This window comes from Mus pahari, chromosome 3 (genome assembly GCF_900095145.1).
Source record: "Mus pahari chromosome 3, PAHARI_EIJ_v1.1, whole genome shotgun sequence".
Classification (NCBI taxonomy): Eukaryota; Metazoa; Chordata; class Mammalia; order Rodentia; family Muridae; genus Mus; species Mus pahari.
In genome coordinates, this window is record NC_034592.1 from 124,215,843 (window position 1) to 124,240,983 (window position 25,141).

Below are 25,141 nucleotides of genomic sequence, written 5' to 3' on the forward strand. Positions count from 1 at the left end.
GCAAAACAAACAAACAAACAAACAAACAAACAAACTGATACATATAGTGAGAATGAATGGAATACTTGTTTTGCAAACTTGGCACTTCTGAGCATGGTGTCTCAACTTGCAGTCCCAGCACTTCAAAAGAGAAGCAAGAGGATTCCTATAACTGCAAAAGCAGCCCAGGCAACAGAGCAGGTTCCAAGCTAGATGTGGCTACTAGTCCCCAAACAGCAGCACCTGATGAAGTGCCATTGTTAATATGTCCTTGTGAATAAGAGACAGAGTCCATGGGTCAGTGAATGATGACAGAAGAATTGTTCTTATCTGGGCTTGTGGTGGTGACTGAGGACAGGTCACAGCCTGGACCTCAGTGTACCTCTCAAAACATGTCAGTTCTCCCCTGCTCACTGTGATCAGGATTGCTCTTCCTGGAGAGACTTATATTCCTTCATTTTTGCCTGCCAGATGAGATTTCTAAAGCTTGTCTTATCTTTGAATCCTAATACAGTGTTGTTTCTGTATGTCTCTTTAAAGGCAAAGTTGCTGTCATTTATTAAAGCGAAACAAAGGCCTTATTATCATCTTCCTTGAAAAAGTCATACTGTCTGTCTAGGCTCTTTCTCTCCCCTTACTGTGGAAGCAATAGAAATGCCATGTCTTTGACTCACTTCCTTCAAGGATATGTTCTCTTTGAGTTGGTTGTAAATTGATGTTGAGTGTTGAGATTTTGTAGAGAGTTCAGCTTCCCACACTCCCTCCATGACCTATCTCTATTGGAAATAACACTATTATAATCGAGATGCCCCCAGTACTCTGTGGAATTTCAGTCATTGACTATAGGATTTCCTTCTGTACATATCACAATCAGTATGATTTTTTAATGACTGTGAGTAAAGAGTTCAATTTGAAACAGGACACAGTCGCATTTGCAATGTCAGCTTTTGTTGTTTTTGAACAAGGACAGACTTAAATACATCTTTGGTACGAGGAGGGAACTAATACAAAATTAAAGAGGAGCTTTGTCTCTTACATTTTTTAAATATAGAAAACATTTGGGAACAAAGTGACTTAATAATATCTTATCCCCTTATCCCGTGAGCTTAAAATGTCATAGCTTAGAAATCAATGAAGTGTGAAACATGTCTTTAGCATATGATGTCCCAAACATAAATGTTAATACAACCTCATATAAAAATGAAATCTACCCACCAGTTGACCTTCAGAAGCTCATACATATGTGTGATATCTCTGTGTGATCATCAGATGAAAATGCAAATATTGGTTATCAGCTAATTGTTCAATCTTAGACATAGGCAGTTATGGCATCGAGGAGGATAAGCGAGCAAGCCAAAAGCCACTTTTAAGAGATAAGGAAAATCCAACTCACAGGGCCAAAGCAGACCATACTATAAAGTAATAAAAGTATTAGTTTATTCTAAACTCATTCAAGAAGATGGCTAACTATAGTCTTATGGATATAGAAACTCATCACGCTACTCAAAAAAACATACAAGAATTATCCCAACTATGAAAGCTGGTACAATGTAAGAACTGTCTATGTTATTGAAGTCTTTTGCACCTTTGAAAGGAACATTTTATGGACAATTCATTGTTTCTTGAAATACAATGAGGAAAAAAAAAGAAGTTTGAAAACAGTGCCCTGTATGGGAAGAAAAAAAGTAGCATTTATTTTGTAAAGCCATCATGTGGTAATTCAATTTCCTGTTAACTGAACTTGAAGTATTCGCTTTCAGGTCATAGATTGGTGTCACTTATCATATAAGTTGGCCAATAACATTTACAAATAGTATCTTCAGTGTTTGGTTTTCTGGTTGTATCTCTAGAAAAGAAAATCAATTTAATTCCATGTGCTGGTTTTCTCCTTAAAATTCATGCAATTTGAATATGATTGACAGGGCATGGTATCATTATGCAGACTGTTAGATGGACCGATTATACTTATGAATACAAGAGTGGAGTGAATGAAAGCAACATGTAATTGATTCAATACTCGGTCGGACTGTTCATTAACAGTATGAATGTAGCACAGTAACTGCTGAAATGGAAAGTGATGAGACCAACCTATCTGCACTCTCACATTTGTTTTAAAATTCATTATGCTAATATTTTTTTCCCACAGAATGTTTTAGCTGTGTCTGTTTTGCCAAGCATAAGTCTGATTGAATCTATGTAAATAGCTCCACTGCTTTTGGTATTTATTAGATATTCTGCTCACACATTTTTCAATTTATACTTTTTGGAACTGATGAGGGGCTCATCTGTGTACTCCCTTAAAGGCCACCTTCTATGCTATTCTCTTTTTCTCTGTAGTTCAGACTAATTTCCCAGGATAAATAGGGATGGGGAAAGCACAGGGCTTCAAAACAAAAGCTGAATTATCAACTGATTGATTTCAGAAAGAGATGAACAGAAAAGGTTCCATTTGTCTTGCCACACTTGAGTCTGATGAGATACAAAAGGGCCTGCCCCCTCATTTTCCACACCTTTTCAAGGGGCTGCATTTGAAATGTTGATTAAATGTACAAATTACATTTCTGGGCTCTTGGCTTTCTTCAGTGAAATGAGAGTAGTGCTCAAAGGCGTTTCCTTTTGTGAATGTGGAGGCAGACTCTCTGGGGAGGTAGGATCCTATGACAGCTCCTAGAGACTTAGGATGCTGAGTCTAAAACCTCCACACCTGACCTTTCCTGTGTCTTGTCGTATTCTAAAACAAAGAAGCCAACAAAACTACACTGACCCAGGCATGTGAACCTAGGAACTACCTTTGTCACACCAGTCTCCAAGCTAGATTTTGTTTACAGTGGATAAATATACTTGTCTCAGATTCCTGTCTTGTCTGGCTCTGACTTTTATTGAATCAGCAATTGACTTCTTAAGATTATTGGTCTGAGACCTCTATGCTGGGGATAGAATTAATCATATCATTCTTTTTCTACGGGATCATATTTGCCCTATACCACAGTCTGTAATTGATACATATGTGTATCAAAAACTCAGGTTACAAAGCTAGGTCTGGGAAACTGCACTGTGGCTTTTAAACTCTGTACACAAATCCTTTGTTATTGCTCTCATCAAAAGAAAGGGTCCATATCACTCAATATGAAAAGAAAGGTGCTACTCCCTCTCCAATGCCACGCCTGGTGCAACCAACAGAATAAAGTGTTAGTGGCGCGGTATGCCTTCTACAGCTGTGTTATAAAAGGAAAGCTGAGCTATTTTGTATGTAAAATGCTGTGTGGTTGCCATGTTGTGAGAAAAGACAACCATCCATACAGAGCATATGTTTTTAATACAGGGAATCAAGGAAGCCATTGGAGAGAATGACAGCCCTCTAACCTTTGGACATTATAGTCTGCCACTACTCTGAGAGGAATTGCTGACTTGAGCTGTATTCTAGACTCTAAGCCATGTCTCTGGCTGTTCTCTTTAAGAATTTCTAACCTGCAAAGAAGATCTGAAATAATAAAGACTTGGTCGTTACATTAAACCACCATATTTTGAAGTAACTTCTTGAATGTAACTGTATAACATAGCCAGGAATTGAATGTATACAAATTAAAGGGTCAGGTGATGAAATTCATGCTAAGTGCATGACACATAAACAAATATATATCATTTCCATCAAAATGGAATGATCTTGGAATTTGTGGATAGTAATCTTATCTTGTGATCGTTTATGTCTCTAATTGATCAATGGCTGTGGGCTGGAACTGGGGTCCTTAAACATAGAAGACCAACTGTTTTCTGTAATTACCCTTTTTATCTCTAATAGTCCTTCAGTTTTTTCCAAATTCTTTGGCTATAGAGACAATTTTGAAATATATTACTATATCTCTTCAATGATGCCAGGGTCTATTTCCAAGCACATATTTCTTTTCTATGTCTTTGAACATGTGTTGAACTAATAGTAGCATGCTTAACATAATTTCACTTACCCTCTTTGCTATTTCTATTTGCCATGTATCTTGAATAACTTTTCACATCTTTTCATTTTCTTACTTATAGAAACATAATATAAAAATGTACTATTATTGAACTAGTGCCTGCTGATGCTTTTTATGCTGTTTTCCTGTTTTCCCTACTTCATGCAATATAGTCATAAAGGACATGTGTTAGTAGTTATGTACATATGAGAAAGTATATCATCCACAGGAAACAGTCCTGCAATCATTCCACTATATAGGTCTAAATGATTGTACAATTATACTTTTGACAGTTGTAGTTAAATCACCCTGTCTGTGGACAGGGCTAATTTCACCTCACTTTATAGACATAGTTGTCTATAAATGACCATGATTCATGGTCATTTATCTGAACAAAAATGAAGTAGATTATTCAAGATCTATACTTCCATTCCTGCTAAGCCCACAGAAAAGGACATATGCCTGACATTTACAAAGATTATTACTAAACTCTATCATTGTACTTTGAAGATGAAATCCCATCACCACCACTACCATCTGTCTTGTATGGTGAAGATCCAGTGCCATCTTCTGGGATTTGGGAAGTGACTGGATGGATTTGTAATATAATAGCAATATTAAGACATAGTGAAAAATAAGATCATGATGCTCCTCACAGAAAATGGGTGTAGTACGGAAATATATAGTCCCCCCTGCCCTTTCCCCTCCCTCTGCTTTCTGGTTACCAAAGCATTATCTTCTACCACATGCTCTTAACACACAGGAGATGATTTTTCTGCCTCTGTTTTAAAATACAGTAGAGCAAGTGTTCCACTGACCAACCTTTGAATCCATCATCCAAGATAACTGTTTCCTCTTTTAAGTCCTATCTCTCAGATATTTGTCACAGCAACAAAAAGATGTGACCAACTCAACCACCTTTAGCTTTGAAGGCTGAAACCCAAGGACAAAAGAGACTTTCCCAAGTTCACACAGCACATAGAGACAGATTTGGGACTTCTGAGAGGGAGTCTGATGTCAGGATGTAAAGGCAAATATTCGATCTACATTCTTGCGTGCATGCTGAAGGTTCCTTGGAATATTGGAGCTGTTTCTGTGAACTACAATATGCATCATTTTGTGACTCTTGCCAGTCATGAGACAATGGATTTAGAAATGCTAATTTTATTATCTGTCCCAAGGTATTTAGAATGCAGGCTTAAGATAAAGCATTGCTCATGGATATTTGCATGTACCTGTACCTTGAGAAGATGCTATTCAGTTTGAAAAATATAAACTAATACAAAAGATCATTGATGTTACAGGAACTCATTTTTTCAATTTTTATTTCCTATCTGTTCAACCAAAGGATCTTAAAAATTGGTATTGTTAAAAGCTAACTTCTGATATTTGGTATATTTAAAAGAATTCTTGTGGTAAAAATCTTTGAGCCCCCTAACCATGTTCAAGTATTGTTATTTTTATTTATGGTCTATATATTGTTCTGTGCTATATCAGTGCCGATTATAATGTTAAATATTAATGATGCTGTACCACACTGAAGAAATGACATCAAAGAGACCACTGATTTGTTTTACAAAAAAAAAAAAAATGATGGCTTATTCTGGGCACCTAATCACATAGCAGTGGAACTGAACTTAGATGCAGCCCACCTGACTGTAATTTATATCAGGGTAAATGAAACTCTATGTAGAACAGTTACTAATAAGTAAGAGGAACAATTAAGATAATGAAAGAGAATTCCCTTGAAGTCTCATATTGATTCATGTCCAGCTTTGTGAATCTGAGAGGTCATTGTGTTGGTCAATAATAACACTTGATCTTGGGCGTTGTAAATTTAATAGAGAGCATAAAATACAGAGATCGATATTTTGATATTGGGGAAGCTCGTTTATAGGTTTTTTTGCTCTCAGACTTGTAAATGAAATGGAAAGCTGCAGAAACAAACCTCACTTCAATTATGTAGCCATTGATAGCTAGTTTTTATTTTGTCACCACTATCAGTTCTCACAGACTCCTCCCCTCACAGGCTCCTCCCCTCACAGGCTTCTCCCCACCATGGTTCTTCCCACAGTACCTCTAAGACCTTTGTTCTTTTAAATCAAGTAAGCTCATTTTTCATAACCTCACCTAAGAAGCACTTTTTTTTTTTTTTAAAAGAAATCTACTCTATTTACAAATGTGGGAGAGCATGACATGTTCCTTGACCTAAGGGGTAATGGAGAAATCCTGCTTCAACTTGTTCCCTAAAAACAAGAGTGCCAAAATGGCCCCACTACTTTCCCAAAAGATTAATCAGGGTATCATGGTCTTCTAAGAAGTACTGTGCATAACACAAGTTCCAACAGTCAAATGTATTTGGGGAATAACATTCTATAACTGCCTCTCAGAAAGCCACGAGTCATCAGGGGACACTAAGTACCCAGAGATGACCTATACTAAAGTAACAGGTATATCTTAACTTTACCCCATAGAGTCTTAATTTTAGCCCGTACACGACCACAACTGCACCCACTAGGATACTATTTTATAAACCTCAGTGTTGCTTGTCTCCAACAGTCCCACCTTTGTATACATTCAATGATTTGGAATAACATGGCTAGGTACAGGGAAGTAACCACAGGGATAAAATAAAGCAGTGTAGTCTAGTATCCATTAAAAAATAGCTGCTAACATAGCATATTTATATGAAAGTTTATTACATAGGGTACAAAACTCCTATTTTCTGAACACATGTAATTTGTGTTATTTTATTGAAATATAATGATATCATTATATATATATATTATATATATACTTTGTGTACAACCTCATTTTACTTTTTTCTCCATTGCTATGCTGGGATAGTCACCACTACAATGAGAACCAGGCCCACCTGTGAAATAACATCTGCAGGCATTCAGTGCTGTAGATTTTCTGCCTACTTTGATCATATGACATCATCTTTAATACTGTCTGGCAAGAGTTTAAATATTGTTTTAGAATTAATCGTTGAAATCCATGCTTGCAAGGCCTTTCTCAAATATCATATAATAGCCTCAATATTTAGCAGGAGACCAGCAAAGCTTTCTTCCCCATCATAGTAGTTTATGAGTCTCAATTCAGATTTTACATACAATTTTGATTGTGCCATATTCCTATTTTTACAAAGCTCTCTTATTCTTGTCCTTGTTAAAACTAAGTGCTACTGATTAGCCAAATAAATAATTTTATTTCATTATAATAGTCTGCTAATATAGACCAAAGTATTTCTCTTTGATCAATCTTGATTGGTTCTTATAACTTGCATCAGTGAAATGTCAAAATTGTTCAATTAACATATAAAACTAGGAAGCAAATGTTACAAAGTATTTCAAATAATTTGGATCAAAATTTCATCTCTTCTAATCTTGTTTTGACTTTGAAATGAGGATAATCTTATTCTGTAATACTCCTGAATTTGAAAACTTACAAATGTGCGAACTGGAGCTATAAATCAAGTGGTAGCATGTGTGCCTAGCATGTACAACAAGGCTTTGGGTTCAACCCCAGCACTTCCCCAAACAGTTTATGTGTGTGTATAAATTGGGAAAAACAGCAGAGTGTTTGAGGTTTATGTGCATAAGTAAAAACAGTTAAATTTTGCGTTTTTAAATTCATATGGAGATTGAAAAGCACAGATTTCTCTGAGTTTAGTATATTAAACATAAGATATGAACCATCGGTTAATGTGTGTACATACTATTATTCCTAGCACTGTTCATGTTTGTGAAGACTGAACAACTAAACATTGTTAGTAGTGGTTTGAACTTTGTCATTTTAGAATTGGAATTGTGATAAGACTCTCTTGGTGGGGTTTTCAAGAACCCGTTTATATCATATGATGTCTTATTTACAAGGAAAGTTGTGTGTAGCGTTGGCTCTTCCTTCCCCTGTCAATTCAGATACTCATTTTGCAGACAATTATTTCTTGCTTTATGTCCCACCAAGGATTTCTCTTCTTCCAGGTTGCCAATTATGCATAGCTTATATGATAATCTGTCACACTTGGACCTAACCAATACCAGTGGAATTGATCCATGGCAGTGAAATTCTTTTCTATGGTGTCACACATTCCTGGGAAGGTGGCCTACTTTGAGAGACTATGGTCCCTGTAATCTTTAACAATGAAGCATTTATGCCATCTATATTTCTTAGCTTGCCTGTCTACAGCCCCCACGCTAATATCTAAAATAAATAATGCTCCAGTTGTGTGAAAAGCACACAGTACTTCACTTACCCTATTCTCCTTTGCTTTTGCAGATGTCATCCATACTGTAGGGCCAATAGCCAGAGGCCACATTAATGGTTCCCACAAGGAAGACCTCGCAAATTGCTATCAATCATCCTTGAAGCTGGTGAAAGAAAATAACCTCCGATCTGTGGTAAGTACTCCAGAGTTCTTTTCTTTTGCATTCTTCTAAGCCTCTATGCAAAGAACAAAGCCCGTGCTGAGTTTAACATAATGCTGGGCATTTCTTTTACATTGACAGTGTGTGCACATGTAAGCTCTCACTTTAACCTTTGCCTGGGTAAGCCTAAGTGCCCGCATCTACATCTGTCGACCTGTGCTTACATATGCATCTTCAGCTTCAGTCCACAGTCAGAATTTTACTCCATGTGTTTTTCCTGAGTTTATTAAATCTCAGTTACACCAGGAACATCAAACCCTGAGCATTGTTTATTGTAAATACCCAACAGTAAGTCAATTAATTTGCTCTAGAATAAGTTAATTTACCTAGGATCTCTCAGGTTTTTTAATCTATAGAGATTACAAATTTGCTGAAGGTGTAGGACAGGCAAAAAGTTAAACTTTTTTTGAACCCTGAGCAGGCTGACTAGACCTCAACATTTTGTAGGAAGTCACATGAGTGGCGTAAGGCTTGCATGGGGAACATTAAACTTTAAGGGTGTTATTGCTATACAGGTCATTGCTATACTTGTTACCATGGATGTAATTACAAAGGGCCTTTTTCAGTGTACCATGGAAAGTTCGCTTGAAATAAAGAAATTATACCTTAAAATACCTTATAATGTTTGTACAATATTAACATACATTTATATAATTTATTCAACCTATTGTTTTAAAAATATTTGTTTGCAAATTAATCAGTACCTAAAACCCTACAATTGTGGNTTTGTGGGGGGGGGGGGGCGGTATGCATGCAGGGATCTCCATCCATGAGTGTGATGTTGTGGTCATAGGTTAACACTAGGATGTCTTCCTCTTATTTTTAAAGAGAAGGTCTCTCATTCAGATTGGCTATACTGGTTGACAATAGAGTCCCTGGGATCTCTTTTCTCCCCACTCCCACCGTCCCCAAAATTAGAGTTATAGTCTGTTCTGGTTTTCTTTCTGGTGCTGCGATAATGCATTCTAAACAAAAGCTCCTTAGCAGAGAAAGAAGGATTTCTTGACCTACAAACGCATCAATAATAGAAGTGAGATCAGAGAGTCAAACAGGAACTTAAAGCAGAAACCATAGTGTACTGCTCTTGATGGTTCACTCACAGGCTTATGCTTAGCTACCTTTCTTATACAGTCCCAAGAGCAGGGGGTCAGACTATGTACAGCAGTCTGCCTTCTTATTTCAAATACCAATAAAGACAGTCCCCTACAGACACACTCATGGACCAATTTGATCTCAAAAATCCGTCAACTGGGACTCCCTTCTTAGATAACTCTAGGTGGTGTCAAGTTCACAGTTGAAGTTAACTGGGACACAGACCCAGTTGCGCAGTCAGCTTTGTACATGGAAGGATGCTGGGGATCTTAACTCAGGACCTCATGCTTTGCAACACTTTACTCGCCGGGCTGTTCTTACAGTTCCAATATGCTATTCTTAGAAGAGAAAACTGAAATTCAAAGAGAGTGGAGACAAGTATGAAACCAGCGGTTGCTTTGATCTTTATAAGAAAATCAAAGCAAATACATATTTGGAAAGAATAAAAAAATGTCAATATGACTAGTTGATTTTACAAACAAGGGGCTAAAGTACCTATAAAATGGATATCCATATAAGTTTACACTTTGAAATATATAGATCTTAGTATCTGAAAAGAAAATGCTAGTAAATTTATTGGTATTCCTAAAGATAATGTTTTCAAAAGGAAGCAACAACAAGACATCCATTTCAACTGCTCAGAAGCAGTGCTCATCGTTTTAACAGAGGAAACGAATGATCCTTCAGTATGATCACCTTAAATAAATAATAATAATGTGCAAGAAAATGACTAAGAGTTACATGCTAAGCAGTGTTCAGACAGTGTCTGGGGTCTTGTCATCTTGATATTGGAATTAAGTCTACCATCATATTTTTGATAATGACTTTGAAGTTTTAACCACCTGACTTAAGTAAAATTAGCAGACGGTGCTGAACTAAATATATATAAATAGTGGTCCATAAAAATTGAGTGAGAAAATATCTGTTTAATCTGAAGTGAAATTCTCAGCTTAATTAGCCTTGTGCTTGGGTAGTTGACTGGAAATACTATCAAGTCTGTGTTCTATACTGCTCTTTAATGTAATCTCTTTGCTTCTTCTCTCTCTCCGTTGATCCCTCCCTCCCTTCCTTCCCTTTTCTTTCTATATCTTCTGGAAAGAGACAACGGTGCATCATGTTCTTGACCTCCATTAAATAAATCCTTACACTGAAGTCACCAAATTGTGACTATTTGCAGGGAAAGGGAAGATTTGTAGGCAGATGAATATGGTAGGTTATGTGTTCTATAATATGATACCTAGTAGATTTACCACAATATATGAGCTTATATCTATGTTAGAAGTAGCACAATTATTAAGTTGAACATTAAACTCAATTTGAGCATATTTATTTACTAGAGAAGTCACTGGCTGATCCCTGAAACAGCTCCATGAGCTTTACAGGGAGGAGGGATGAGTAGCAATCCAATGGTTCCTTACATCTGGAAATAAGCTGCAGGCTTGTGGCATCATCTGTCTGTGGTGATATACTCTTGAGATCTGCAGATATTTGGTCTTCCAATATTTTGCTGTCAAATGACTTTATTTGGGCAAGATAAATTAGATGGTGAAGAAATTCCTGAGCACTGAGACTGAGAAAAGAAAACTTGGAGAGAACTTAAAGGGATCTTTCTAACAGACTACTGAATGTAGCAAAGGTGAGTATAGCTAATGTTGTAGTTGTTTGAAATAGTGACAATCATTAAGCAAAAGAGAGGTATGGTACAACACCAAACAAGCATTTAGAAATCAGGTGATTTAGGTCATTGGCTATATTGTGGATAAAATATTCACCATAAAAACATACATTTTTTGGAAAATTCTTATTATTTCCTCTTCTCTACCCATTCTTTAAGATGGACCTTTCTAACTGTCTACCCCATGTATGCTTTATACAGTAAAAGTGGAGAATAGCAATACAACAATCTATCTGATAGAGTATTTTCTGCCTGTGACTATGACCTCATCAAGACCATGGACTAGTTAAATTTTGGCTTATAATAATTACTTTCTTCATAGAGTTTCTTCAAGAGTAATTCTCATATTCATCGGGAATAACAAAAAACCCAGGATAGCAAAAACTATTCTCAACAATAAAAGAACTTGTGTAGGACTAAGCATCCCTGACCCCAAGTTATACTACAGAGCAATAGTGATAAAAACTGCATGGTATTGGTACAGAGACAGGCAGGTAGATCAATGGTATTGAATTGAAGACACAGAAATGAACACTATGGTCACTTGATCTCTGACAAAGGAGCTAAAACCATCCAGTGGAAAAAAGACAGCATTTTCAACAATTGGTGCTAGGTCAACTGGTGGTCAACATGTAGAAGAATGCAAATTGATCCATTATTATCTCACTGTACAAAGTTCAAGTCCAAGTGGATCAAGGACCTCCATATCAAACTGTATACACAGAATCTAATAGAAGAGAAAGTAGGGAAAAGTCTCAAGCACATGGGCACAGGGGAAAAGTTCCTGANCAGAACACCAATGGCTTATGCTCTAAGATCAACAATTGACAAATGGGACCTCATATAATTGCAAAGCTTCTCTAATGCAAAGGACACTGTCAATAAGACAAAATGGCAGCCAACAGACCAGCAAAAGATCTTTACCAACCCTACATTCGATAGAGGGCTAATATCCAATATATACAAAGAACTCAAGAAGTTAGACTCCAGAGAATCAAATAACCCTATTAAAAATGGGATACAGAGCTAAACAAAGAATTCTCAACCAAGGAATATTGAATGGCGGAGAGGCACCTAAAGAAATGTTCAACATTCATAATCATCCGAGAAATGCCAATAAAAAAAAATCTGATATTCCACATCACGCTAGTCAGAATGGATAAGATGAAAAACTCAGGTGACAGCAGATGCTAGCGAGGATATGGAGAAAGAGGAACACTCCTCCATTGCTGGTGGGATTGCAAGCTTGTACAACCAATCTGGAAATCATTCTGGTGGTTCCTCAGAAAACTGTTACTACCTGAGAACCCAGCTATACCGCTCCTGGGCATATACCCAGAAGATGCTCTGACACGTAATAAGGACTATTGTTATGCTGTGAACATGCTCCACTATGTTCATAGCAGCCATATTTATAATAGCGAGAAACTGGAAACAACCCTGATGTCCCTCAACAGATGAATGGATACAGAAAATGTGGTACATTTACAGAATAGAGTACTACTCAGCCATTAAAAACAATGACTTCATGAAATTAGCAGGCAAATGGATGGAACTTGAGAATATCATCCTGAATGAGGTGACTCAGTCACAAAGGTACAAACTTGTTGTGTACCCATTGATAAGTGGTTATTAGCCCTAAAGTTCGCAATACCCAAGATTCAATTCACAGACCATATGAAGATTATGAAGAAGGAAGACCAAAATGTGGATGCTTCAGTGCTTCTTAGAAGGGTGAACAAAATAGTCACAGGAGGAAATATGAAGACAAAGTGTGGAGCAGAGACTGAAGGAAAGGCCATCGGAGACTGCCCATTAGGGAATCCATCCCATATACAGTCACCAAACCCAGACATTATTGTGGATGCTGGGAAGTGCTTGCTGATAAAAGCCTGATATGGCTGTCTCCTGAGAGGCTCTGCCAGAGCCTGACAAATACAGAGGGGATAATTTGCAGTCAACCACTGGACTGAGCTTGGAGGATCCCCAATGGAGGAGTTGGAGAAGGAACTAAAGGAGCTGAGGGGGTTTGCAGCCCCATGGAGAGAGCAACACTGTCAACTGGCCAGACCCCCTGGAGCTCCCGGGGACTGGATCACCAACCAAAGAATACACATGGAGAGACCCATGGTGAAGAAGATGGCCTTGTTGGACATCAGTGGGAGGAGAGGCCCTCGGGCCTGCGGGTGTTCGATGCCTCAGTGTAGGGGAATGCCAGCGCAGGAAGATGAGAGTGGGTAGTTGGGGGAGCACCCTCATAGAGGCAGGAAGTGGGGGATGTGATAGAGTGTGTTCGAAGGGGAGACTTGGAAAGGCGTAAACATTTGAAATGTAAATAAAGAAAATATCCAAGAAAAAATTACTTTCTTAATCTTGTAGTAATGAGTTTTAAGTGAAGATTTAAATCTGGTTGGTGGTTCATACATTCTGGACCTCATTTCTCCAATATCTAATTCTTCAAACCTAAGTTTAAATATAATTCTGTTGTATTTCTCAAAGTTTGGACTTGCCTTGGGCAAAATTCAAATATAGGAAAATTGATTTCTTAACAAATTTGAGGTCAATGTTTCCAATATAGATAAAGGTCAATGAAGAGGATAATTATAATTTAAAATAATACAACATTAGAAGCAGACATAATGATTAAAGAGAACCATGAAGCCATGAAGTTTCATTTTTTCAGTAAAACTTTGGGAAGGATGGGGGCAAATAGAAGAAAATTATAGGTCTTGTCATACCATTAATCCATATCTAATGAAACCTGAGAAATATATAGCCAAGCTAGTAGGGTCTAGCACCTGAGTTGCTTTGAATTTTGAGTGAATACTGTGTCCTGAGAAAATTATATCTATACAGTATCCTTTTGACTCTACACTGCCTAAAGCATACGTGTACAGATTGCTATTAACCCAAACAACTTTCAGAGGAAGAATCTCTAAAGAATAAGTTTCTTTAGGAATAGAATGTGCCATGGTAATCAGTAAGCATATCCAAGGAAGTCAAACATATGGATAGTTTAAGGGTAAAATGAGGAAGGTTAAATAAGATACTTAGAGACAATAATCTTTACACTGCTGAGATGGCTGCAGAGTAGTTTCTGCATAAAGCTGAGGTTGCTTCCGTCTGAGAATTTCTAGTAGTCCCCTTTGATATTCACTGTCAGGCTCTCAAACTTCAGAATTCTGATTTAATAACCCCCGTGCCTTCGCTCATTCTTGGACAGGATAGATAGACATGAGTACATTTTGGTACTAACAGCTTTCATAGTGCATTGAGATCTCGGTGAAACTTTAGGTGTGAGTGCTGTGAGTGTTGGCAGTGAAGCAAAGAAGGAAATATTCAGATTGGACAAGGGCTGCTAAATAAAAAGACAGTTGATACAACTGTCTCTCAGTGCTAACATCAGAAGTAGGATAAATACTAGCTTACATGTTGCCTTAGTTGTTTTTGGTTTTTTTGTTTTGTTTTGTTTTGGTTTGGTTTGGTTTTTCTGCATACATGTAATTTGTGGATTTTCCAAGTCTTTCTTGGCATCTGTTTCTAAATCACCCTGAAGTCTTCTGTAGCAAACACTTAAAATCGGGTTCATTCTTAGGAGTCTAAGCATTGCTATGCAAAAATCGTCTCTAAGGTTTCTCCTCTAAGCATCAACTAAGATGCAAAATTTTTATTAATCACTGAATTATTGCTTCACAAAAACTCTTCTGATGATAAAATGTTATGCACACAGTTTACATTCGTTGAGTGAAAGCTTGTAATTAAAAAAAAAAAAGATGCTTTGTTGGAGAGTTGATGGTAATCAAAATGTAAGCCAGATTTGACTTGGATAAGATTATTTTCTTATGAAGTAAAGTTAATAATTAATACACTGTTTAGTGGTTTATGTGGTAATGGGCAGACTACAAAAGTGGTGTTTACTATAATGGTGTATATTACTGTAATTTTCATGAATGTTTTTCTAGATAATGTATTAGGTGGAAAAAGTATGATATATTTTTACTGTTAAGAGCCACCCAGTGCCAATAGAGATCTCTCAAAACTAGATAATGTTCCCGTCATGACTCATAGATCCTGAGAAGTAACAGCTTTTAATGAGAAAGCAGGCAGCTCTGTACCTTCAGTGCTACCTCTAGGCATGGCAGTAATAAGTGATTTTGGAATTCTGCATGGGTCTCATTCTGGTGTAGGTTTTCATTTTAAGGCGTAGTCAAGTGAATCTTATTTTCTTAGACAAGTTCCCTTCTGAGAGGGTTGCCATGGCAATGAGTTCCCAGCCAGAAATTCTTAAATGTTGGTTTTATTTCATTATCTGAGTTTCTATTACAGGCCACATCAATCAATGCAGTTCTCTCTTGAAGAAGACTTTCACAACACTAAGGAGCTGGCCCTTTAATTCCTTACCTCTGCTCCTCAGCTTAACTTGATGTCGCCATTTCCTAGGCAGCCCTTAATCTCAAAGAACCCATTTTGTAGAATCACATGTTTGATCTTCCTTCTCACTTTCTTCTGAGGCAGCATCTCAGCTTGTTTCTCCACTGTCTTCCTTTATAAAGAATGATGCAGTCTTATGTCTTTCCTAGTCGGGTTTCTCCCAGCAGTGTGACTAATGACACTATTAATAAATACCAAGAAAAAAAATCATTTTTCCATTTGAGCTACACTTTATGGTTTACAATAGTGTGCTGCTGTACATCATCTCATTTGTGCCTCTACTTCTCTAGCTAGCTGCCTGAGTCTCTTTGTTTTAGCCAAACTGGGGAAATAAGACTGAACGAAGACTTTCCCTTTCTGTCTTTCCGAATCATTCTCATTTTCAGGATTTCTTCATCTGGTATAAAGGAAAAAACCAGTTTGCTGGGTTATTACTATTATTATTTGGAAGGCAAGTGTCTAAGCATAGGCAATAGGGCAAGGAAGAGGAAAAACATGCAATAATATACATATATATGTTATGGAAATATATGTACATTATACCTAACAATGGACAGTGAGATACCCAATCCCATATGTTCATGTACTTCACAACTTTTCTTCTGGTGGCAATACAAAAATGATTATTTGTATTATTGGGAAGAACTTGGTTACTTAGTGATAAAATATAGAGTAATGTTATAGTTGATATTCCTGAACTCTGACTCCATGCCAGGCTTTTCATTTCAGTCAGCCCTTACACCAGCCTGGAGTTACAAAATGCAGGGGAGTTGGGTGCAGAATGAATGGTGGGAATATAGCACCCATATATGAAATCCTCAAAAAATAATTAAGAAAAAGAAAATGTTGTTTCTTCTGTTTTATGTATGAACTGGAAGAATAGGGAAATTTCCCCAGCATCTTACTCAACAACAAAGAGCAGGTGGGGTTGAAGCTGAGGCTCTTTCCGCCCTAAGGCTGAGCCTCTGTGCTCTTCATGCTGTCCTTGGCTGGTTTTGCTTGTGTATTGTTGTTGCTTGTTGGATTTGTTTTGTTGTGTTCTGTTTTAATTTTACTTTTTTTTTTGTTTTTGTCAAAGCCACTGTGAGTCTTATTAGAGTAGTCCTGCTTTATACCAAGTAATTTGTGATGCTAGTTCTTGACGATGACAACTAGAAGGTGTCACTAGTGTTTGTGAGCTGAATTACAGGTATAACATGTGGACTGGCCCTGATTCCACACAGTGACTTATTGTTTTGCTAACAATCATCTAGATTAGTTACTCTACGTGATGCTCCAACAAAACGAAATGAAACAAAACCAAAACAAACAAACAAATAAAACCCCTTGCCATTAAATAATGTATGGAAGGCAGAGCCATTTGGCTGCTAGTTTGAGAATAGAGTTCACTGTGCTAGAGAAATCATGGCAGTGCAATACTCGGGGAGCTAGTGATATTCAATCCTAGACCTAAGCCCATGCAATGATTCTGTCCACGGTTAGAGTTGTTCTCTAAATGTTCACCTCAGTTAATCTAATCTAGAAAACGTTCTCATATTCCTGCCCAGAGATTTGTGTCCATGGTGTTTCTAAGTCCTGTCCAACTGGCAATCAAGATTGACTATCATATCATGTAAGTAAAAATATAAACAGCAAGATACATCACAACAAAGCTCCCTTTTTAACCCCCAATACATAGTGATTTACCATGGAAATTAAGGAGCGGAGCTTAACTATAGCTAGCTCTCTTAGATTTTCACAACTAAAAAAAAGAAGAAAAAAATCTTCTTCCTAATGTGCAGGCTATCTTTGCCAATCCTAAGCAGTGTGATACACCTATTGGAGTCTAGGTTTTTAGATGTTTCTCATGATGACTCTGTATGAGGAAGCAAACTCTTGACTGCATTCTTCCATGTTTATTGTAGCCATATGGGAATCTCTATATGCAGAAAACATAGCTTTATAATATCCACTTCCTTTAATATCTCTTTTACATTATGCTTATAATTGACATTATCCATCAATTGTATGCTGTGTTAGTTTGAATTTGTTCTGGAAACAAATCCTAAGGCAACAGTTTGTGGGTGAACTCTTTCTTGTGGAGGCTTTAACAGCATTGGCTGATGGAGGAGGAGCAAAGCAAGAGAGGGAAGGAAAGGCAGCCAAAAGGAACAGGCAGCCTCATCACGCACTCATTCTGGACAACTGAGGTTCAGTGTTGCTCTAGCTGGCTGCACTGGACAAATGAGCCCAGGGCAGATAGGCTGGCAAATTGACCCTTCAGCCTTATACATAGTAGTTTTAATATTATAATTACAATTTCAGTATAATTTCAGTATAAATGGGATTCCCAAAATGATTTTTATAATAAGTGAGAGTTGGTTCTGGTAAAATTGTGAACCGTCAGTTTCTGTTAAGCTTTGCTGTGGATAGGACAATGTGCTATTTAATATACTAAACTTCCAAGCTGTTTACTCAAAGAATTTTATTCTTAAACTATGACATCTAAGTTCTATTCCACTTCAGTTGAAGCATAATGTAGTATAGATGCAAGAAAGATGTTAGTTCATGCACATATAACCTATAGAATGTATGGCCTTGAAAATGTGTAGATGATACATGGTGGCAAAATAAATAGTACCACAATATTATGTCAGTTCAGTTGAATTTTTTCAATATCTCTGCACTAAACATTGCTTCATAATGCAAAGTGCAAAAGAGTTATCCAGCCAACTTTGGATCTTTCTTTAACTAGAAGGCAAAATTGGAGGCAATTTATTTGATAAGTAGATTTTCTAGTTCCCTTCATGTTGCTACAATAAATACCACGACTCAGTGCAATGTAGAGGAGAAAAAGGTCTATTTGATTTACATTCCAGGTCATAAGCCATCACTGAAGGAAGTCAGGATAGGAGCTAAATTAGAAACCATGAAGTAGTACTCATCACTGTCTAATGCGTGTGGCAAGCTTTGTTATGTAGCCCAAGCCCACCTGCCTAGAGATTATGCCACCCACAGTGGGCTGGGTCTTTCCACATCAGTCATCAGTCAAGATAATTTCTCACAATCATGGTAACAGGCCAATCCAATCTTGACAGCTTCTCAGTTCCCTTTTCCCAGGTGATGTTCAATTATGTTAGTTTCACAGTAAACATTGTACAAGCTTGTAGATTATCTAATATTATTTAATGACTAAAGGAATTCTTATAACTTATACCTTCTCTTCATCTTTTTCCTTATATTGTTGTATATTTCAATACTCTGTATATTGTCTTACATTTCAATAAAGTCCACAATGAATTATGATCACCTCTTTATGTGAGAGTACTTTGAAACTCTCTTTCATCTCACCTATAGTTGAGAAGTTTTTTAGTCAGTGTATATTTTACAGTATGTATTTATGAGCCAAGTCCAATAAAATAGCATTTAAAATAATATAAAAAGCGCAACATTTCAATTTGGTTAGATTCGTCAAGTTCATTGTTTTTATTTCTTTTATCAAAGCAGAGAAAATTCATAGGAAATTCACTTGTGGTTTCTACAATAGTGTCTTCCAGACAAAATGTTGGCCCAGCACACTGTCAAAGAGAGAATATTTCTGGGAAATTTGTATAGACACAGTAAACAGGTTTGCAGTGCAAGCTTTTATTCTGAGTGCTTTATTTTCTCTGACTCAAACAGCAGTTATTAGATCACTGCATCACAAGAAAATAGTCAATTCAAAACATGGACTGCAGAGTCCCAAACCTGCCATTACATTTGAACAACTGAGCCATTCTGGCATATATCTCGAGGGTTAATAGTTTAGAGCAAAAGCAATGGCTTTAAATTGTGCATGTTTTCCTCACAAATGTTCAGATTTATTTGAGGAGGAGGGCAGTTTCAATGTGTGGACTTTAAGGCATTTGTAAACTGTTGAATTGGGGGAGCAAGATAGCAAAAGAAATAAAACCAATAAAAAATGTAAAATAAAATTAATTCTTCCCCTGACAACAGAGTGTTCTCTCCACTGCCCTCCTCTCTCATCTCTCTTTTTCAGCTCATTTATATACATTTCAGTGGTGTTACAAAAGAGATTTAATTTCTATTGAGTAATGTGTTATAGAGTGGTTTCAACCACAACTTAGCTTTCTTCATTTTATATCTAGATAAATACATACAACTTTAAGATGTATAAGAGGTAAAATTTTGCTTCTCTTGGTGTCTCATGCAAGTGGGGTAGTATCATGGTTATAATTATGGGTTAACTTCATTTTAACCCAAACAGACAGAATGCTCTAATGTTATCTCACCATCTCTTGTGAGCCACTGAGCTAGGATTTTCTTTCTCCAAATATACTACCAGGCTAATCATCCCAGGTACTGTATATAACAAGAAGAGTTGTGAATGGATTAAGAAGCAGGACTCATATATTTTATTGAATCAAGGAGGAAAAGACAGAAGAAAGAGAGGTGGGAGCTTAGGTGACAAATGCATGGAAAAACCATGTCTCATTCATGAGACATGAACATTTCCCATGTCTCTTTCTACCACCTCAGCCTTCTTTTATTATGGTATGGTGATGAAGAAGGGATCATGGTGGAAGGCTAGGAATGGGAACAACAACACATATCTTTTCATAAAGACACAGGGATTGGAGTCTGATGAGCAGCTCTTCAGTTAGCTTGTGAATGTCTCCATTAGAGTACTATGAGGTCAAATGAGACTGAAATGTATATCTCTACCAGGAGGCTAATTTAGGGTGATACTGCCGCTACCCTGCAGATGATATCCATTCTTGTAGTTTGATCTATGTCTCATTTTGTATTGAGACAAACCCCTTCAGGCCATTCTTTCTTAATTAGTTTTGCATCACTTTGGAAAAGTTGGAGGGATCATCTATTTCTTTATGTTGGCTCATGGTCTCAGAAGAATCAGTCCATGCGTGCACTGCGACAACCTGGAAGTGGCAGAACAAAAGCTAATGCTAAGAAAAAGCTAAGCAACACCGGCACCGACTCTTTTGGCACATTCTTAGAGTCTGTTTTCTCTGTTCCTACTTCTTCCTACCTAGGAATGATATGTCCTACTACAGATCCATCAAAGAATTAACTGATTCTTAAGTTCATGCCCTTATGACCTGATTGCCCGTGTAAATGCTATTAGAGTCACTCTTAGGTGTTTCTTGTTCCAATAAAGTTGACAATTAAGTTTAACTACCACAATCATTTTTATCATATAACCAACCTTAGAAGAAGCCAGGGTCAAATGAGGCAATTGGTTCTTGAATATTGTCCTCTTAACTACACACACACACACACACACACACACACACACACACACACACATACACACACACAAACACAGAAAGAGAGACACACACACACCATAGCATATCCCCTGATGTGTGCTTATACACTAAAAATAAACAAAATTCATGTTAAAGCTAGGTTATTCAACAAGTATCTACTAACTGCTATTTTCTAGTCACTGTTCAAATTACATAGGCTGTTATCTACCTTGTAGCTCTTGTAATAAACTGGCAGCAATTTTATTATTCCTAAATGATTTCATATAGTTCCAGATGCTATGACTCCCAGTGTTATTATAGTTAGGGGAAATTATCTCATCATGTACTCGAATCTATGGGAAGATTTTTTTTAAAAAATGATGAATATAGAACCAGTAAGCATTAGTCTTATGAAATGTCAATGATATATTTTTAAAGTTCTGTGATTTTTTTTTTTTTGCCTACTGTGAAAAAAGAAGGTCTCACATGAAAATGTCAACAATAGCGAAATAATTGATGAAGTTCAGTTTTCTAATGCTTACACCTGAGACATTTCTCTATCCATTCCATGTTTCTTGCAAGAAGCTGAAATGCAGCTCTTTTCTTCCATCAACAAGACAATAACTGTTGTCCTCAAGAAGGCATTGTGTGCAAAGAGAAAAGGGTTTACTTTGTAGTTCAAAATCTCAGGACAAAACCCAACTTTACATGCTCAAGATTCAGATCGATTGAAATGACAAACCTCTATCATAAACTCTTTGCTGGGTTTGCTTACGAAGCAGTTGGCAGTGCCTTGCTATTGTATTCTTGCAAAAGCAAACAAAGAAAAAGTTGATCTCATCATCCATAGAAACAATCAGGCAAAGCCATTCATGGAGGAGTACACCTGTAATCCTAGCACTTGGATTAGCTGAAGAAGGAAAGTTTAGACAGAACAAAGGCCATCAAGATTAGACACATTCATCAGGGAGGAGCACTCAGCTAAAAAAACAAAAAACCAAACCAAACCAAACCAAACCGAACCAAAACACAGCTGGGCAGTATTGGCTCATGCCTTTAATCCCAGCATTTGAGAGGTAGAGGCAGGTAGATTTATGAGTTCGAGGCTAGCCTGATCTGAAGAGTGAGTTTCAGGACAGCGAGGACTACACAGAGAAACTGTTTCGAAAAACCAAAAAAAAAAAAAAAAAAATCAATACAATGTTCTCATAGAAATCATGAAGGTTCAAAAGTAACAGAAAAAAAAAAAAAGATTAAAACCTGTGTCCTTTACAGTACTCTCTTTTTCAAGCATTAAACCAGCCTTGCATTCCTTTATGTGATGAATCCTGTTTAGTTTTGCTCTGAAGTTCTTTTAATTGATTGTTGGATTCATTTTACTAACAACTTAGTGAACTATCTTCACAAAATGAGATGGTCGTGAAGTAATATCTCTACTTTCCTTTTTGTCACAAAAAGTTGAGAAATATCTCCTCTTTTGAGAGAGTTTGTGAAATATTAATGTTCATAAAATGTTTGGAAGTGTATTTAAGAAACTTAAGATATTACTATGATACGTTTACTTAGATTATATTTGAAAAGTCTTAAATATTATCAAGGAATCATTCATTACACCACATTAGTGATAATGGGAAAGGTAGACCACAGAGATCATACAAGGTATTGTTAAATGTATTCAATTATGAGTTTCATGTTTCTACTCTGACAGTATAAAAACATGTGGATCGTTCCCCAAAAATACTCTGTAATAGATCTTAGTGTATAGGATGTGAAGAAGAACACACATTTTGAACTTGCTTTGTAAGATGAAAAAAGACACAGAACTGAGGTCACTAGCTGGAGACCACACTCAGGAATGTGTATAACCTTGGGGTGAGGAGCTTACCTTAGTCGAGTTCAGTTTGTACAATAGCTAATGGCAGAGGACTGCCTGCTGGCAGCATTCCTGGCAGCCGGAGAAATTAGTTCTTTAATGCAGGGTCTGCACATGTTCACCACACCAGACTGTGGCACAAATGGGTTTCTTGAACAGAACCCAGTATAGGTTAATATCTGAGGTTTGTCTCTTAGAAAAGATTTTAAAGAAATGAATGATTCTAGAAAAATACATAGGAAGGCAGATTCTTGGCTTATTTAAAGAAAATCACTGACAAGGAGTAGCAGACTGAAGGTGACTACGTTTCTTTTTCCCTGTTAGCGCTGAGCTGTTTGTGAGGGTATTGCACAGAAGGGAGTCTTGCTCGAAGAGCTCTACTCAAAAGTGTGTATCTTTGATCCCCTGCTTTGTTTTGGTGTCTTGTCTATTTGCCAGAATAAAATATGCAGGATTACACCCAATATTATAGATGTATCTTAAATTATGTATTACAAGCAGTTAGGCCAAGAATTTTACAAGCTTACTGTTGAAACATAACCTATATGAAACTATAAAAGTTACAGTTTAATAATTTATACTAGATACTACATATAACTTATTACCTTGCTTGTCCTCATTATTATGTTCTCTGTATTGAGGTTTGCATATTGTACCTGCATTGTGGGATTACTATACAGTGATGTGCTTCTGGCCATCTCTTCTCAATTCTGTTTACAGTGTCATGTAAGCTGCAGGAAATGTGCCATGGTGACAAATTTTGTATCACAGAAATCAGCAAGCAACACAATTTGTGGATTAATAAATTATTCTCATTATGATCTAGATATAAAAGTATGTAAATAAGCTAACGAAACAGATTACATTTAAAATTGTATCATTTTTATAGGCAAAGTGTTACAACTATCAGAAGGAACTGGAATTTCCCCCTGGGATCTGAAAACTTCTATTTTGTTCAGCAAAGCAGAGGTTTAGTCAATGACAAATGAGTAAAGTTATGAGATATGCATTTTTCACTCTTTTTTATCATCCTACTCATTAATTAAAATAAAAAGCAGCCACAAACATCATTATTAGAACACTACTCATTTTTCATTTGCAACAGCAATATGTTCTTATGTGAATATTATAACATGGGTATATACATGTATATTTATGGGGTCAGAAGGCCTTCTCTCCGTTTTTACTTCAAACTATAGAAGGTAGAATTTGTGCATATAATCTTTAGAGACACTAAACATAGCTGAGGCCAATCAACCTGTGAGCAGGACTGGATAGTGTAGGGAAAGCTAAGAACGAAGTACGATCACATTCTGATTTCTAACAATGACACTTTTCTCTTTAACCAGAGGTATCAAAAAGTAATCTACTTGACACAGACCCAGAAACAAATGATGATGGCTGTTTCTCTTTTGCTGGCACCTACTTCTGTGTCCATCCAATCAAAAAGCACCAGTGATGCTGACAGGATAGAATAGTGTTCAACTTTCGGCATGACCATTCATAGTCATGACATTAACTGCTTGTATATTGACTATGCCATTTAAGGGCATATGAGCCCATGTACCTAATAGTCTAATTTACAGGAGCCTAACAGCAAGTTGTAAAATGCACAAAAATGCATAAGCTAAAAATGGAACTTAGCGCCCCATTGGCAAGAATGAAGAAGAAATGGCTCTGCATGAAGGTTGTGTAAATGCACTAACAGCCTGTGATTATGCCTTTTCAGGAAGAAGAACTGTTTTGTGAACTCTCTACCTCCAATTTTATGAAAACTTGCTTATTTTGTGAACTCCATTTGTTATCACCGAAATCATGTATATTCATGGGGATTTACAGGTCATAATCAGAGCCAAGTTCTCCTCCAGTGCCGCAGAGCAAGACCTGCCTCTTTTCTCCTAGTTTTTACTGATTTGCCACCCATTGATCACCTTGTTCCTGGTTCTGATATTGAAAAAGAAGGAAAACTGGGCAATAAAAAGGTAGTCACGCTATCGCTCATCTAAAGGTGACAAGCAAGGAGAGAGTGACAATTTCACGAGTAAGGGTTTTATACTAGGAATAAGGAAGGCTCTCAATGGCCTCACTTGAGTCTGGAGATGCAAGGCATTGATTGGTTTAACTTGCCTCCCTATCCCTGGCTCTAGCTGCTTTGCATGCCCAAAGAAATAGTACCTGCCTATTTCTGTATGAACATCACTAGAGAGCTACATAGAGTGTTCAATCCATAGTATTCCAAGAGAAGAGAGTTTTCACCACTTTTATCTTCTTAAAGCTCTAACCCTCTAAATCTTATATTACCTTGAGCATTGAAGAGTTTACTTAATCAAGTCTGCTCTACCTAAAAATGATAAGTGATTAAAATTTCCTTCATTATTTGACATAAACAGTCAAGGCATACTGTGCTAACATTTCTTCATCTGCAATTTTTTCAATCCTCATTTGTCAGGGAAAAAGTGCAA

The 25,141-nt window shown here is 36.9% G+C and overlaps 1 protein-coding gene across 4 annotated transcripts in view; it reads left to right on the plus strand.

Annotated features, from left to right (window-relative positions):
* Window positions 1-25,141, plus strand: part of Macrod2 (mono-ADP ribosylhydrolase 2) — a 1,928,923-nt gene that overhangs the window by 1,080,469 nt on the left and 823,313 nt on the right. For all 4 annotated transcript variants that reach the window (XM_021192060.2, XM_029536733.1, XM_029536732.1 and 1 more), the window contains exon 6: window positions 8,211-8,332. In XM_021192060.2, the coding sequence (XP_021047719.1) occupies window positions 8,211-8,332 (122 nt within the window). The remainder of the gene's footprint in view (window positions 1-8,210; window positions 8,333-25,141) is intronic.